The 15529-nt window shown below is 43.1% G+C and overlaps 1 protein-coding gene and 2 long non-coding RNA genes across 3 annotated transcripts in view; all 3 read right to left on the reverse strand.

The window, feature by feature from the left end:
• Positions 1-1839, reverse strand: LOC115388635 (uncharacterized). Its single transcript, XR_003931489.1, has 4 exons — positions 1684-1839; positions 1446-1540; positions 946-1022; positions 1-836 (listed from the first exon to the last, which is right to left on the reverse strand). It is a non-coding gene; the product is annotated as an uncharacterized LOC115388635 (long non-coding RNA).
• A 4008-nt stretch (positions 1840-5847) lies between these two features.
• LOC115395256 (uncharacterized) lies at positions 5848-7539 on the reverse strand. The gene is made up of 4 exons (XR_003932264.1): positions 7381-7539; positions 7121-7218; positions 6728-6804; positions 5848-6544 (listed from the first exon to the last, which is right to left on the reverse strand). It is a non-coding gene; the product is annotated as an uncharacterized LOC115395256 (long non-coding RNA).
• Positions 7540-8475: 936 nt separating this feature from the next.
• trpm7 (transient receptor potential cation channel, subfamily M, member 7) overlaps positions 8476-15529 on the reverse strand; it is a 38025-nt gene continuing 30971 nt past the window's right edge. Inside the window, exons 27-40 of the mRNA XM_030100548.1 lie at positions 14820-14914; positions 14188-14284; positions 14020-14096; positions 13859-13896; positions 13732-13760; positions 13491-13544; positions 13033-13077; positions 12343-12408; positions 11116-11399; positions 10940-11022; positions 10420-10625; positions 10268-10319; positions 10059-10165; positions 8476-9406 (exon numbers count right to left, since the gene is read on the reverse strand). Of these exons, the coding sequence (XP_029956408.1) occupies positions 9294-9406; positions 10059-10165; positions 10268-10319; positions 10420-10625; positions 10940-11022; positions 11116-11399; positions 12343-12408; positions 13033-13077; positions 13491-13544; positions 13732-13760; positions 13859-13896; positions 14020-14096; positions 14188-14284; positions 14820-14914 (1346 nt within the window). The 3' untranslated portion in view covers positions 8476-9293. The remainder of the gene's footprint in view (positions 9407-10058; positions 10166-10267; positions 10320-10419; positions 10626-10939; positions 11023-11115; positions 11400-12342; positions 12409-13032; positions 13078-13490; positions 13545-13731; positions 13761-13858; positions 13897-14019; positions 14097-14187; positions 14285-14819; positions 14915-15529) is intronic.

The raw sequence follows: 15529 nt of genomic DNA on the forward strand, positions 1-15529 counted from the left end.
GAGATTCAGTTGATTGTTTATTGTACTTGTTTGTAAAATTGTAATGAATGATTGCACAGCTGGGTGATGATCACAGACAGATGTTTTTAAATGTCAAACATGCTCCAACAGAGTCGAAGAAAAAATACCTGGCATTCACATTCTACTTTGGTTTCGACTGCAGAGCCTCACCCAGGTCACGATCCAGGCAAGCCAGTGGCTCTTACACAAAGTTAAATACGAAGAATTTAATGTGATCGATCATTAAAAGTTCCTTCAGCTCTTGGATGAGCTTTGAGTTTATTTATTTATGAGGTTGTACTTTACTGTGGTGTCGTAGTGTAGTATACACTTACAGCTTCCGATCACTTTAATTAACACCCAGCCATTGTGCAGATTCAAAAGTAAAGCCGGTATGACATATTGCTGATATGTAGGTTGTTAGTTTGTGGTCTCCTAACGTCTCTTCAGTTGCCAGACGGAGGCAATGAGAGCAGACGTTCAGATCAGCTGGAGCTTCTGGATTCATCGTGCGCACACCACGAGCGTTTTTAGTGTGAACAGTCATTAACAGAAGTGCAGATCAGTGTCGACTCCATCCACCTCCGCTCTGGGAGTGTATTCACAGTGAAGACATGCGGTCGGTTTGGCATCCAGTGAGTTTTAGGGTCGAATTTTGACTTCATGTTTGTATTAAATTGTATTAAAATGAACATCTTGAAGAGCCACCGCGCTTGTCCTTCAGTGTGAATACAGCTGCTCTTCTCCTCACAGTCTCAGGACGGTGAGGAGAACTACCGTCATCCTCCCCTGGCTGGCACGGCCGCCTGCGGTTGTTGCATTACTGCATTCACCACCTGGAAAACACAAAGGCTTCAGCTGTGCTGGATTCTCATGAATTCACCGGCGAACCGGCTGCTTGAACGGCGCGCCTCGGTCGGCGGATCCGCGTTTTGACGCACTCACCGTCTGCGGATGGGGGAAGGCTCCACTCTGCAGCTTGGAGTGGATCACTCTACCATCCACCGACACCTCGAAGCTGTCTGTGAGGGCAAGAGAGTCAGATGAGCTCAGTTCAAGCAGCGATTCACCATCTCTGAGCCACAACCAGTAAAACAGGTCTTTCTCTTTACGAGGTGATTCCAACACATAAAACCCCTGATATGTTGTTGGGTTTCTTTCAGGTAATGCATGCAGGAGTTCTGCGTTCATTTTTGTTAAACTGTCAGGTGTGGTTTGTTATCTCATATCAGGTCAATCTGCCCGTCTGCTGCTTTCCGTTTCGCTTCAGACAGATCAGCCCTGCATGAGAGTGAAGCCGCCACACCCACAGCGCCAAAACACTTCGGAACGCGTCGTGTGATGGTGAGAAGTACGCTGGAGGGTTCAAAGACCCACAGCGAAAATCATCTGATCAGAATTCAGTCTCAATCATGCTGTGAAATCAGTAAACTAAATAGACTTACTTGGTCTCCCGTAAGCACATGTCAGCTGCACGCCGGGGAGGTTGCCTACATATGAGGCTATTTGGTAGTAGTAGTTTGGATAGCCTCATCCTTGACTGCGACATGAAAGAAGAACAAACAAGTAATTTATTTTAAAATCATCAAATAGACTTTAAATATAGGTATGCAGAATAAAGAATCAACAAGCTGTTAGTATTTAAAGTTGACATAATGAGGATCAGTCACACTGGAAACTTACGACATCTCAATATGGACTCGGGGCATGGTTGCAGTGATTCAGGAGCCTGCTGCGGTCCGAACTAGACGCCCTGATGAGAAGAGTGAGAATGCCTCATCAGGGTGCCGCAGGATCCTTTATGGAGCAAGGCCACACCCAGTGAAAGGGTGGACTCATCACTTCCTGGAGTTCTCGAATGTCAATCTGAGATCTCCTGGTTAACGTGATGTGTCGGCAGGTTGCCTCTTGCTCTGTGGCCTGAGGTGAATCGGAGGAGCGGCTGCGTGTTTTACAGTCAGGTTAGCGCACGCAGGTCAAAGGAGGACATGTCAGTGTTCAAAACACAAAGTCACATTTTAAATGTTGCATGGTTAAATTCCCTTATGGAGCATTGCGTGAAACGATTTAAAATAGTAAAATATAAAGAAGTAAAGCACGCATGTTGTGAGCTTCAGGTTATCCGTACTGGCTGGCACAGTCACAGTGGGAAAGTCTCTGATTTGAGTCCAGTCTGACCTGATGGGACCTTTGCATGTTCTTCCTGTTGTCATGGAATTTCTTATATTCTTGGAATAAAGAGGAAAATCTTTCAGGAATCATCACGTGTCAAAAGCGAGGAAAAGTGCCTGGCAGGGCGATTCTGTCTTCTCCCTCAGCCGGGGTTCAGACCGGAGCTGATAAGAACCGTGCCATCTAGCCTGAGCAAAACATAACAAACACTCCTGCAAGGGAGGAGTGAGGAACCAGGGCGAGGTCACCCAGAGAGAGAGGACTGATAAGAAAGCTGTGAATGAAATGATATTAAAATAAAACGCAACGAATATGTTGGGTGGTTGTTCGTACGCTTGAAATGGTGAAAGACTGCGTTCTGATCTCAGTCCCACGTACGTCTACACAGTGGGTTAGTTTGTTAATTGAAGCCTCGAGCAGGGGACAAAAAAAAACAACAAAAAAACTTCTTGATTCACAGAAATTTGGTGGGAGTGTAAAGGAGGCGCTGAGCAGTTTACAGAGACGGCTTCATGAAAACAACCTTCAAAGAAGCTGCGTGCTATCAGCAGGTCCTGCAGCTCCAGCTATTCCTCAGGAGTGAATCCCAAAAAGCCTCATCCTGGTGGTTCAAGAGGCAAGCTGCTAATGCAGACAGAGCATTGAACATTACGGTGCTTCATTTCACCGTAACAGTCCTAAACAAAAGATCACATCTGCTCCACATCAGAAATAATGAAATGACAGGATGAGAGACGGGAGGCTGGTTTCAGGGCCGCAGCGCCTCTGGAGTCCAGGAATCCTGTGGCGAAGCTGCAGAGACCGGTTCCGCCAGCGGGAGCATTCAGATCAGAACCAGGGGAATGGTCACTCCTGTTGCATCAGTTCTATTTTCAGCATGAAGTCCTTCTGAGTGAAGCCACAAACTGTTACTGTTTTCTCAATATATGCAGGACCGTGCAGGGCCTCTCATGCACCAGCTGCGATCTGAATTGCAGTCAGGTGAGTTTTAGCTCCTGGATTTGTTCCGTTGGCGCCGTGCTGTTGGAGAATATGCAGAATGTCATTCAGCTCCATCATCAGAGGATTCGTCAATTTCCAGAGTTCAGGTCATAATTCATCACACTGCTGCAGTTTTTTTTTTTTTTTTTTTTTTTTTTTAATTATCTGAAATTATGAGACAGCAGCAGCGCCACGGCATCTGACTCATGTCTGGTGTTTTCTTTGCAGAGTTGAGCTTTAGTTGGCTTTTGTTGTGCAGTGAAGCAGAGACAGAGAAGAGACGGTTCTCAGATGTGTTCCTGAGTCCGTGCAGTGTCATGCTCCATCTGCTCAGACCCCCGGTTTGCTTCCAGGCTTGGGGGTCCTTCTGTGGAGTTTGCATGTTCTCTCTTTAATGTATGGGCAGTCCAGACGCATCATTGTCTCCTCAAGACATTCTGGTGACTAAAGCAGTGTAAATAATGTGTTTCATTTTTTTTTGTCAAATACTACTGGAGTTATTTGGATTTTTTACTTTCTCTGAGCCAACTTTGAAAGCTGTCAGTTTCATCAAATTCATATATTTGAGTTTCAGTCTTTAGTCTTCTTCATCATTCACAAATAAAGAAAATGATATTCACGCTTCATATGATTCATACATCCCTCTGACCTTCTATTCAGTTTTAATCTACATGTATCAAAACACTGGAGTGTTGCTGGAACATCTAATTACAGCTTAGCTGTTCTCGGCAGCGCTGACAGGCAGAACAAATATGTTGCACCGGTTGTTTTGTCGTGTCTCAGTTCCCACAAAGCCAAACGACGCTTGTGAAAATGACAATCATCCGCTGTTGCAGCTCATGTTGGCACAGGTGTGGCAAGGTGAAGGCATCTGATCCGACAATAACAACACAAACCGGTTCTGTGAAGGCCTGCAGTCTGAAGAGAAAACCTGTCCCATCTGCGAGAGATTCCCATCAGCCTTGAAATATTCTGTTTATTATCATATAAGAATTACAGACTTTCACAAAACAAGCTTATTTGTTTTTTTTTTTTTTTTATTGCTGATTGATCTTCTTCAGCTGAAGGCTGCACAGGCATGAATGACACGGTCAGATATTCTTCAAACCTTATTTGATTAAAATTTAAATGAAATTGGATGTATTGGTTTCCGTCAGTAAAAATGGAATTTCATCAAGTGCATATCAAATTTTAAGATATATGAGATGGTAGTGTGTACGTTAGAAGGTGTGGATCCCATACTTCAAATACAATAGCATATAATATATATAATATTTTGCAATAATGTGTGTAAGTTGGGTAAAACTCTTTGGACTTGAGAGGCAGCTTCTTTTGATTCATGTGCAACAGAACTCTGATGTTGTGGTTCAGTCATTTATGTTTTTTTAAAAGCATTTTTAGATCATCATACTGAGGAGAAAAGAAAAGCTTGTAATGGGAATCAGCGGTGAGACATGAACTCGCATTTTCTTTACATTCACTTTGTTGCCCAATGAAATGGCAGAAATACTAAAATTGCATCAAAATTTTTCAAATATATGAACAATTTCTGTCAACATTTGAAGGAGAAGAACGGAGTGTACTTCCATTCTCTCATCCTTTCCTTATTTTATTTTTGAGCGCTGCAGGTGTGCAGTGTAAAGCTCTGCTCGCTCTACATAAAATACTTGGGTGGGGTTTTTTTATTTGTTGATTTCAAGAGGCCTCCTTTTAGATCATGAGGGTGGCTGCCGACTATAAATCACCTGTAACATGACGACAGATGAGAAACTGGATAATCCTGTTATCCTGCAGGGAGCTGCAGCCCTGATCACAACACACACAGATCCACGTGAGAACTCACAAACCAGCAGCGTGACACAAAACAGAATAGTGGTTTAAAGCGTTTTATTGCATGAGAAAGAGTTACAAACTGGTTGGGAGAGATTACAGCGAGATGTTTCACAATTTCAAACATGTTGCAATGAAAACAAATGAGTAACAGGAGTACGTGTACATTTTTTGGCAATTTAAGATGCAACAAAATAATAAGAATTAAAAAAAAAAAAAACTTGCCCGTGAATTTGAAGTGCATCTGTCACTTTAGTGCATCCAAACACATCATGACCAACAAGAAGGGTCCAGGAGGAACAGAATCTTCCTGACAGTGTAAACAAAACCAAGATTATTTCCGTTGTAACTAATAAAATCACATGTGAGCATGACTGTGAAATACTGTGAAAATGTATTTCTTATTGTCTTTGAAAACCGGAAAAACTTTGAAAACAGGATAAAGACTCGTTCAAAAAGAAAATGCGGACATCTGTGGAAATGTGGATTCTGGGTCAGACTAAAATGCTCATGCTCTTTTATGTTTGTGAAAATGTAAATACAAATCTGCTGGAAGGAGCCAGTTTAGCACATCTCAAAATAAAGATCAGAAACATGAGGAAGCAGTGACCTTGATGTACTTATCTAGTCTGTATAATCCTATTTTTATTGAACTATTTATACAGCCAGTTGGTTTTTTTCAGATTTATTTTCATTTTAGATCTTTTTCATATATAATTTTTGTTGTATTTTATTTTGTTACATTTTATTTTCAATTTGTGTTTTTGAGCTGTGAAACTACATGGTTGATCGTATTTTACTTGAATTATTTTACTGTTTTTATTCAATTAATCCACTTCGTAAATTCAGTTTTCTTCATTTCAGCAGAAACACAGCTTTCATTATGACTGTCAATCCACCTGCACAACTGCATGATACAGTTTTGTTGTGAAATGTGCTTATTTTTTCGTGTAATTGGTCTTTTTTTTTTTCGTTTGAATTTCAGAAATAAATTTTGAATTTTATTGTATGCTCATTGAGGAAGTTGCAGTTTGCAGCTTTGTACGGAAAAGTCGTTTTAACATTCTGCTTCTTTTACGGGCCAAAAGTGGCCAAAACATAGGAAAGATGGAAAAACAAGAGGTGTAGACGGAGAGATAGTTTCCACGTCCCTGTTCCCTGCGTAAGCTGTTTCATTTAAAAGTTGCCAGACGGAGTCGATGGGAGCAGATCTTCGGGCCTCGGGGAGCTGAAACGCTTCTGGGTTTGCATCGTGCTCACACCACGTGAGTTTTTGGTGTGAACAGTCATGAACAGAAGTGCAGATCAGTGCCTGGTTCCTCCGAGCTGCCCCGTCACCCTCCACTCTGGGTCTGTATTCACACTGGAGACTGGCCATCTCATCTGTTTCTTAAGACAATTGAAGTGTTTTACATGTTTTTGGGGTCAAATTTTCTGGTTTTATTTTAAAGTAAAGCCGCCAGTCTGCCGGTGTGAATACAGCTGTCTCATTACGGCGAGTCTTCTTTGTCTTCGGGCTCGAATCGGGCCCTTACTTCTTGGATCTCACCATACTTATTATCTGGAAACACATCAGACAAAAAGACATTCAGAGGCAGTTGAAGGTGTAAAAACATGACTGTGAATCGCAACATCACGTGCTTTAATGTATGAATGTGTCAGTTCACCCAGCACTGACGAAATGTTCGATCTCGGAGCCAAACTATGAACACATGTCATGAGTTGAAGTGACTGACACACCAACCTGATGCGCTTCAGGAAAAGCTCCCGACTGAAGCTTGGAGAAGATCAGCTCATTGTTCAACTTCACCTCGAAGCTGCCTGCAGGGTGAAGCATCAGCTTAATACAAAACAGGATTCATGTTTTCACGCGTTTCATCGCTCGGCCCAAACCAGCCACACAGGTTTGTTCAGACGGGATGAGCGCAGGATGTTTCTGGCACTGACGGAGACAGGCTTTCCTCCACCCACATCCAAACGTAGCCCCATGTATTTCTTATTTTCAGAATGTGACCAAGTGCCCCTTTAAATCCCAGACATTTAACATCAAACATAAACACAGATCACCAAAAAGTAAAATATATTTTGAAGGCATTTTACTTCACTCACATACATAAGAGACCAAAAGCAAACTTACCGGATCTCCCCTCGAACCCAGTCACCTTCACACCAGGACACTGAGCCTTGATTGCTATGGCTAACTGGTCGAAGTGCCATTTGTAGCCTCATCCTGCACTGTGGCATGAAAACAAAGAAGGAAGAACATTGAATATTTATCTTAATACAGACGTATATTTAGCTGTACAAATCCTGAAATGAAGCGGAACAAAAGACGAATTCTGCTGACAGCAGCATGCACAGATACACTTTTTGTTTGCATTTAAAAAACAAGCTTACCAATACTCTACTTGGACTGTGGCCATCGTTTCTCTCCTGATTGGTGAGTCTGCTGCAGAGAACACAGATCTGCTCAGAGCCTCGATGAATGGAATAAAAAGACAAGTCTGGAACAGAGGAAAATAAAGAAACCACACCCAGCCCGAAATGGGTTGACTCACACTTTTTACAGAGCATAATTCCTCCCCCTGCACATTTCTTCTGCAGGATCCTCCCCTGTGCTTCAGCATGAGGCGAGGAGAGCCGGAGTGACTGCAGCAGTGGAGATCTGGGTCTGTCAAACAACACGCATCTCGTTTCCATCACCTGTGTGATAAAACACCTGGATCGGCTGGGGAGCGTGAAGCAGGAGCATCAGACTCACTGCTGCTCTTCGTCTGCAGCTCGGACCCGGAAGGGAGGAAGTCATGGTGACTCTTCAGTCCCACCGGCTCAACGGCAGCCAGACAGCCGCTTCATGCAGCAGTTTAGGAAACAAAATGTGGGAGTTTTTGCTTGAAGCAAAGAGAAAAGTGACAGATTGTGAATTCAGTCACCTCTAAGACATCCCAGTATTTGTATTTATAACATGTAATGTCATTTTCTCCCACATGATCATGTAAGCTGAGACACTAGAAAATGGACTAAGAGCCACATAGAGCCAAGAAAGAAATGAAAAATCTCCTGAAACACAAATTTTCATTTGTAAAGAACCATAAAGTACAAGTCTACACATGTAATGCACTTAATAAAAGTCTGTGAGGAACAATCTGGCTTAGGAAAAAAAAAAAAGTAAACTCCTTGCTGATGCCTAATGGTGATGAAGGTGTGTGTCATGACACACTTGGTACACAAACTTCAAACTCAGACTCATGTTTTGAATTCCATGGGAATTAAAAAAAAACAACTTTTACTGGATCATCTTCTAAAAATGCACTGTTCTTTTCCATTTTTGTTTCTTTTAAAAATGACAATATCTAATCTTATCAGAATTGTGGATGAATTGGGAACAGCCGTCACACTTTTTCAGTAATTTCTTTGTGCTGTGCAATCCGTTTGGCTCACTACTGGTGGAAAACCCCATCTTTGAAGACAATCATTCTTCTGACATGCAGGTAATGTTGAATCTTTTTATTTGTTTAAAATGGTAATCCAGTACAAAATGTATACAGTAATACCCTTATGTTTGTCACGTCCCCTGAATAAAATATTTTAATCTGCTCAGCTCATGCCAGATAAACAGTATCTATAAGATACACTAGATTGTAATTTGCTCATACAATAGTTGATGACAAAGATAATTGCAATAGTACCTTTGTAACAATAAAAACTATCAGCAATATTTTAGTGGACACACTTTCAATACAATAAAATTACATACATTATTCTGTAAAAGTTGCATTGCAATCTGCCCATATGTTACAAGATTTTCAAATTCGTGTATATCCTTTCAATAACTAAGAGACAAAAAGGTGTGATGCGAGTCTTGATACATTTATAAAAAGGATCTGGTGGTTTTCTGCCGTGTTGCAGTGACTCAGTCTCAGCAGGCTGTCCTTTCCAAAGCTGCTGTAACAGATGGACAATGCACTTAGATTTGTTCTTTTTCCTATATATAGAGATTTTTTTTTTTTTTGATAAAACAAGGCAACTTCTCAAACGTCATAATAAATAAAGCCTCTGCAACAACACAGTACCAGTTCATATGTCCAGTTCACAAACTTGTATAAAATATTTAAAACATTTCGTTTACGTATTATATATATATAAAAAAAAAAAAAAGGTTTAGATGGTTGGTTTGTGGTGGACCAACAACAACAGTCTGCATGCACGCTGCCTCCCGCTGACACGCAGCGGGGATCCTTCCAGTTGATGGGCTGCTCCTTGGCTTTAGACTGACGAGACGCCGCCGCCGCCGCCGTCTCGCGCTCTGATCACAGCATCAGCCTCAGGGACCGGTGGGGCTCTTTGGCGCCGCCCCCGGGGTTAGGAGGGTCTTCTTGTGGGAACGTCACCTTGTCCGGGGTGTACTCGTTCCTCTTCAAGTCTGGAAAGAGAGCAATTGAATAATCACTTTTTCTTTTTTACTTAATTTCAATAAATTGAACTTCTTTCACGATTAAAATGAATTTAAAAATGAATGAACAGTGCATGAAAGCACAATTCATTGAAGTTCAGTCAATGTCAGTGTTTAAAACACACTGAAATAAAAACATCTGAGGCTAAGAAGACTGAAGCGGCTCCTGCCGCCGAGACAAAGTAATGTCTGCCAGTGTTTCCTCAACATGGAGAAGTTTGAGAAGGAGCTGAACGGAGTGCATACTATAAATCGAAGACGATCACTGACTGTTTCCCTGGCGGTAAGGTTTGCCTTTTAAGGGCACTGTGCGGTGATGAGAGGGGACTGTACATTGCAGAACAAATGCGTGCACAGGGCATGCACACACAAGCAGGATATGATAACACAGCTGCTTTCAAAACGTCTCAGTTTGAGGCCCTCAAAAGCTGGATCTTGTTCTTCGTTGTTTGCTTTGAGGAGTAATTTCCGAACACACACATTCAGCTGCAGCAGGCACAGATTTACATTACTTAAAGCTTGAGCTTTCAGAAAGGGCGTTAAACAAGTGGGAGGTTTTTAAATTGCAAAACTATTTTGTTTCCCAATCATGTTGCTAAAAAGGATCTGGAGAGTTTCTCACCGGGAAGTTTGAGCTTCCGACAGCAAGAGTTGCAGTGGTGTTTCGCTCGGAAGTTCCTGATGGCGTCGTCGCCCAGGTTGGCCGGTCCGAATATCATATCATAAGATCTGCATTCAGGACAGAACACGATGGCATTCAAATAGGGACTGAGGTTACAAAAGAAATGAACTTGAGGTGGATGAATGGTGAAGGTGACTGGGACGACTCACCCCTTCTCTCCACTCTTTATAACGGAAGGATCGGTCAGGATCTCCCCGACGCCTGCAGACATGCAGAAACACACAAAGTAATAAGTCAGAGATAAGAGTCTTCCAGCAGGACAACAGCGGACTGTGTGTTACTGAGCGGCGGCGGTCTTCACCCTGCAGGTCGAGCACCAGCAGCTCGCCACGCGTGTACTCGTAGGTCCAGTGGCTGAAGGCCAGCATGGTCTCCTCCAGCAGGTTGGTGGGGACGATCTCGTCTCCGTTGTTGTTGTTGAACTTCCGGAACTCGCCGGTGATGCACTCCTCTATGGCGAACCACTGTCCCGCAGAGTGGCAGTACAGCAAGAACACCTCCAGAAACCTGAGGAGGCAGAGCCAGGCGGTGACCCTGAGGCCTGAGACGTTTGACTTAGAGATGAACGTGTGAAGCTGTGATGAAGGCGTATAATATGTCAACTTTATGAAACTACAACAAATAAAATAATATGAAAATTAAGTAACGCCGCCGCTCGGACACTTTGACTGGATCGGCAGTTTGGTATTCATACAATGAAACTGGTTGATCTGGATTTTATCTGGACGTGAAAGATTCATTAAGTTGAACAGAAACACCTGCAAACAACATGAAACGGCATGGAGAGTTTGAAGATTCTGTGTCGGCGCTGCGTGGATTACCTCGGTGAATACGGGATCGCCTTCGGCCTGATTTGGTTAAAGGCAAACGTCAGTTTCTGAGCAGCTCGTTGTTGCTGGATTTCCTTTTGTGGAGCAGAGACACAGAAAGAGAAACTTACTCCAACTGACTTCCTGGTACTGAGCAGACCAGTGGACTGCATGCTTGATGTTCTCACCCTGAGACAAAGGTGCAGCACGGTGTCGTCCTTGTAGATGCTCTGCCACGTCTGGACCACCTCGGGCAGGAAGGACTTGACGATGTACAGGTGTCCTGGTTTCAGGATGTCGTACTCTGACCAAGTGCAGAGCACCTTGAGGGCCCGCCTGAGGCCTCCGCCCATCTCCTCCTTGCTGAGGAACTCGATTTTGGCGCAGAGGCCTCGCTGCGCCCAGGAAGACATGCTGTTGTTGATGGTGTTGGGCGAGCTCTCCTCCAGACGGTACACGGTCACCGGCTCGCCTGCACGCACACCGAGCGGCAGATCAGGGGAGTGAAAGCGTTTTTAAAGGCTCTATATGAAAACCTCAGCACACATCTGACGTTACTGGCAAAGAGTTTGAGTCACTAAAGGTTCAGTGTTGAAGCTGTCATGGAGAGGTGAATACTCATAGATCTGACAGATGAGCTTTGACTAAAGCTCGTCAACCACAAAGGTTTACCTTTGAGCAACCAATCATGCAGTGCATAGACTTCTATGATCGAAGGAGCATTAAAAAATCCATTCAAAATGTTTTATCTCACAATTTGATGCTGCAAAGGTTGATTTAAATATTCAAATAAATGTATTTGAATGTTCACATATATGTTGAATATTATTTTAGATTATATATTTTTATACTTTATCTTGATTTTTGTTGCTAAAATGACATGCATTCCTCTACACATCTGACCAGCAGCCAAAGGGAGGGTTTTAGAAGATGTTTTATGTTTTTCTAAGTCAGTATTTTAAAAAAAAAACAGACATCAAACTCCAAGGTTCTACCAACAATCCTTGTATGGCAGCAACAACTATCATACCGTGAGTGTGTGAATTTGGAAGTAAATGAAGCTGATTTTACTCTGGCACTACAGTAAAAAAAAAAACAAACCCTGAGTGAAACAATACAAGAGCTACATAATCTGCTCCTTAAAACCTCGACATCCACATGACTGAAATCTGCTGCTGCTCTTTGGAAGGTGGGCGTGTGCAGCAATAATCCGGGCAGACAACAGCGATTGTTTCAATCTTAGTTTGGGCGCGACTGTGAGGCAAACAGCTGCAGGTGAGGAAGGCAAACAAACATCTCTTATTTGTTTAACTACTTCCTCATTTTCCAACTGTCGGCCATTGTTTGTGAGGGTGTTTTGACTACATATTGACAAGTGAGCCGACAGGCAGAAAAGCTGTGGGGTCCGCTCTCACCTCGAGGGGGCACAGGAGTGAAGGGAATACTCTGAGACAGCCTCATCAAGTTGTTGCGCTCCACAGCTACAAAAAGAAACATGATGAGTTAGGATGGACCGCGGCGGGGCGGAGAACAGGAGTCAGGTTATTCAGCAGTCTGGGGCTTTATCTCAGTAAAGTTCACATTTTAATCCGTAGATGACATTTCAAACAGGTCAAGACAAACGAGATGAAACTGGCAAAGACTAAAAAGACATGAATGAAAGGGGGAAAAAAATAAAGTAACAGAAACTGATAATCACAATTATAAATGTTAGAAATTAACAAAGGACAAAATTGATGAAATTATGTAAAAGACAAGTAATGTTAAACAGATGTTAACAGACAGAAGTGAGTTAAAAAAAAGGGACAAAAATTACATAATTAAAAAAGTTATGTAATTAAAAAATGTTAGAAGCTGAAGAGGCTTCTTTAAGCTTTTGTGAAATGATTCCTCTTTTCTGCCCTCAGATCTTCAGACTGTTTAACACTCACAGATCTCAGTGGTCAAACCTTCTGATACACACTGATCATCCAGTCTGGTGAAAGTGTTTCACCTCAACTATATGCAACAACAACAACAACAACAACATGCGCAAAGAAACTGTTAACGAAAACAACAAAAATCTCAAGCGGAACGAGGCCTGCTGTGCTGAAACCTGGTCTCACCTGAGTACTGGTAGCTCTCCATGGGCTTGAACGGGGAGCCGATCGCTACGGAGGGGGGGGGGAAGAAGAGTTATCAACTATTCAGCAGAGATTTCTTTAAAAATATCTTTTTTTTTCTTCTAAATATTGTTAACTGTATCCTTAAAACCAGATCATGCATGTGTAGTTTCTGTGCCTGTGGTATTCAGTGAGCAATAATCCCAGCAGATGTCACTGTTCCACTTCATCTCAGAAGAAGCACATTAAATACCATCCCCTGCCCCAGTATTTCATGAATGTGAAATTTCCCCCCCCCCCTTCAGCTTGAAACATGACTGAAGTAAACACTCTGATCAGTTCTGGATTTACCATTTGCCAATTCAGTTGAAGATGAATAAACTGATATTCTCAAGTGTCATTGAGAAAAACCCAGTATTTGTTAATTGTGGATGCTGTTCAGGTGTTTTAAAGGGACTTACAGTCCTTTCTGGCTCCCAGGAGGGCGTGGCGTGGCGTGTACAGAGATACGGCAGCTGAGACCACAAAAGAAGAACAGTGAAGCATTAATGGAGGAACAAATTCTTCTGAAAATTATTCAGAAAACTAATAGTTGTCAAAATTCTTCTGAATCTTCTATGGAGATCAGGTGTTAAAAAGACTGATTAGTCTGAGAAAACGAGAGCACACAGACAGAGGATGGTCAGTGAGACCAGATCTTACCACCGAGTGTGTCTTCTCCAGGAGGTCGCCTGGTAGAGACAAAAAATAAATAAATCAAAACAGCGTCCCACCAGAACTGAGCTGATATCAGACAAAAACCGAGAAGTGTGTGTGAGGGAACACTTACAGGCTGCTGGCTTGTGCTGATTTGACCTGAACTCTCTCCTGAGAAAGAAAAATAAAGATACTCTTCAGTGGCAGAAAACGAGATGGGTTAAAATCCCAATGTGCAGCAAGTATTTCTTTGAACTCTCAGGAATAATTTCAGAGCACATTGACTCTTCTCACCAGCAGTGCAGCTCTGGGGTCTTCGTGGAAGAGGATGTCCTCCGCAGACACTCTGCTCTTGTCCCTCTTTGTCAGAGCTGCAGTAACAACAAATGGTTTTGAAGCAACCAACATTTACCAGAGACCGTCCGCTGATATCACTGCTCGTCTGCTGCTTTGCGAGCTTACTTGACTCGGGATGAAGGAAAGCTGGTCTTCTGTCAAACTCTGTGAAGCCAGCGTAGGAGTTGACCACCCTGTTAAGACCGTGACCTTCAGGCTGAGCCTGAAAAGACAAAGGTCGACACTGAATCTTCACTCTGATACATTTATTTGAGCTGACACAGCTCAAACGTTTCATGTATATGAACCAGAAAAGAGGAAATTATTCAAGATTTTGGACGTTATTCTGCATTTTCAGTGAGAACATCCTGAGAGTAGACATTCATTAAACTGTTACATTAATCCCAAAGAACTTCATCTTATTTTTAAAACAATTTAACAACCAAAGGTTGACGAGACAGACTGGGCGACCGAGTGTCGTTCTTTAGCAAGTAGACAGGCATATCAGTATATTTCTGACTTTGCATTTTTTGTGCTGCAGTGATTTTTCACATTTTCAACCTCTGAAGTTGAATCAGAAGACCTTTCACTCAGTGTTCTCCACAAACTCGTACACTACGGTGTACTACTGCCCTCTAGTGGCTGGATTGAAGTAGTACTAATCTTTAACATCAACAGAAGCTCAAAATAAAAACATCTACTTTGAAATTATCAGCATGTTTGTGAATGTCCAGATAACTTTGGCGACACACACAGACCTGTGATCGGATCTGTGCGGTGGGGCTCTGCTGCCTGCTGGACGTGGCGGCCTCTTTGGGTGTGGAGTGCTGGAGCTCCACACTGTCTTTATGCCCTGAAACAGAAACACATCAATCATAATAAAATATAAGAAAACCAAGTAAACCGCTGCCTGATCACTTCCACAATGTGATTGTTCGAATAAAATCTCCCCACCCTCACCTCCACCTGACACACACAACCCACAAGAATTATCATCAATCGTTCCACTGAGGGTCTGACAGCCAATCGTTCGTGCATCAGTCACATCAGGTTTAAAACCTCAGAAGCACCCGGAAAGAGAACAAACAGGTCAGCCAGAGAGGTTAAGGAGGACAGGAGGAGGCACCAGCTGAAGGTCGACTGGGATCCCGATCTGGAGATGGACAGGCCCCGCACCCGGCACCCGGCGGCGCAGCTCGTACTGAAACTCAAACCTCTCGTCGTGTCTTTCCTGTTCGTCCTGTGACCGCTTGAACGCTCGCAGCGGGAAGCTGCCGGTCCAGAAGCGGCCAAGATCTTCTTTCTCCGTCCTCTGGCTATGACAGCAGGGTCCCGAGTGCCGCCCGGCGGCGGCGGCGGCGACTCGGCTTCCAGATCAGGCGGGTTCTCAGCGTCCGTTCTCTTTTTACTCTCAGAGTCTAACGAGCCCTCGTCGTCGCAGAACGCCTCGTTCACATACCCGCGTTTC

Source organism: Salarias fasciatus, chromosome 1, assembly GCF_902148845.1.
Source record: "Salarias fasciatus chromosome 1, fSalaFa1.1, whole genome shotgun sequence".
Taxonomy (NCBI): domain Eukaryota; kingdom Metazoa; phylum Chordata; class Actinopteri; order Blenniiformes; family Blenniidae; genus Salarias; species Salarias fasciatus.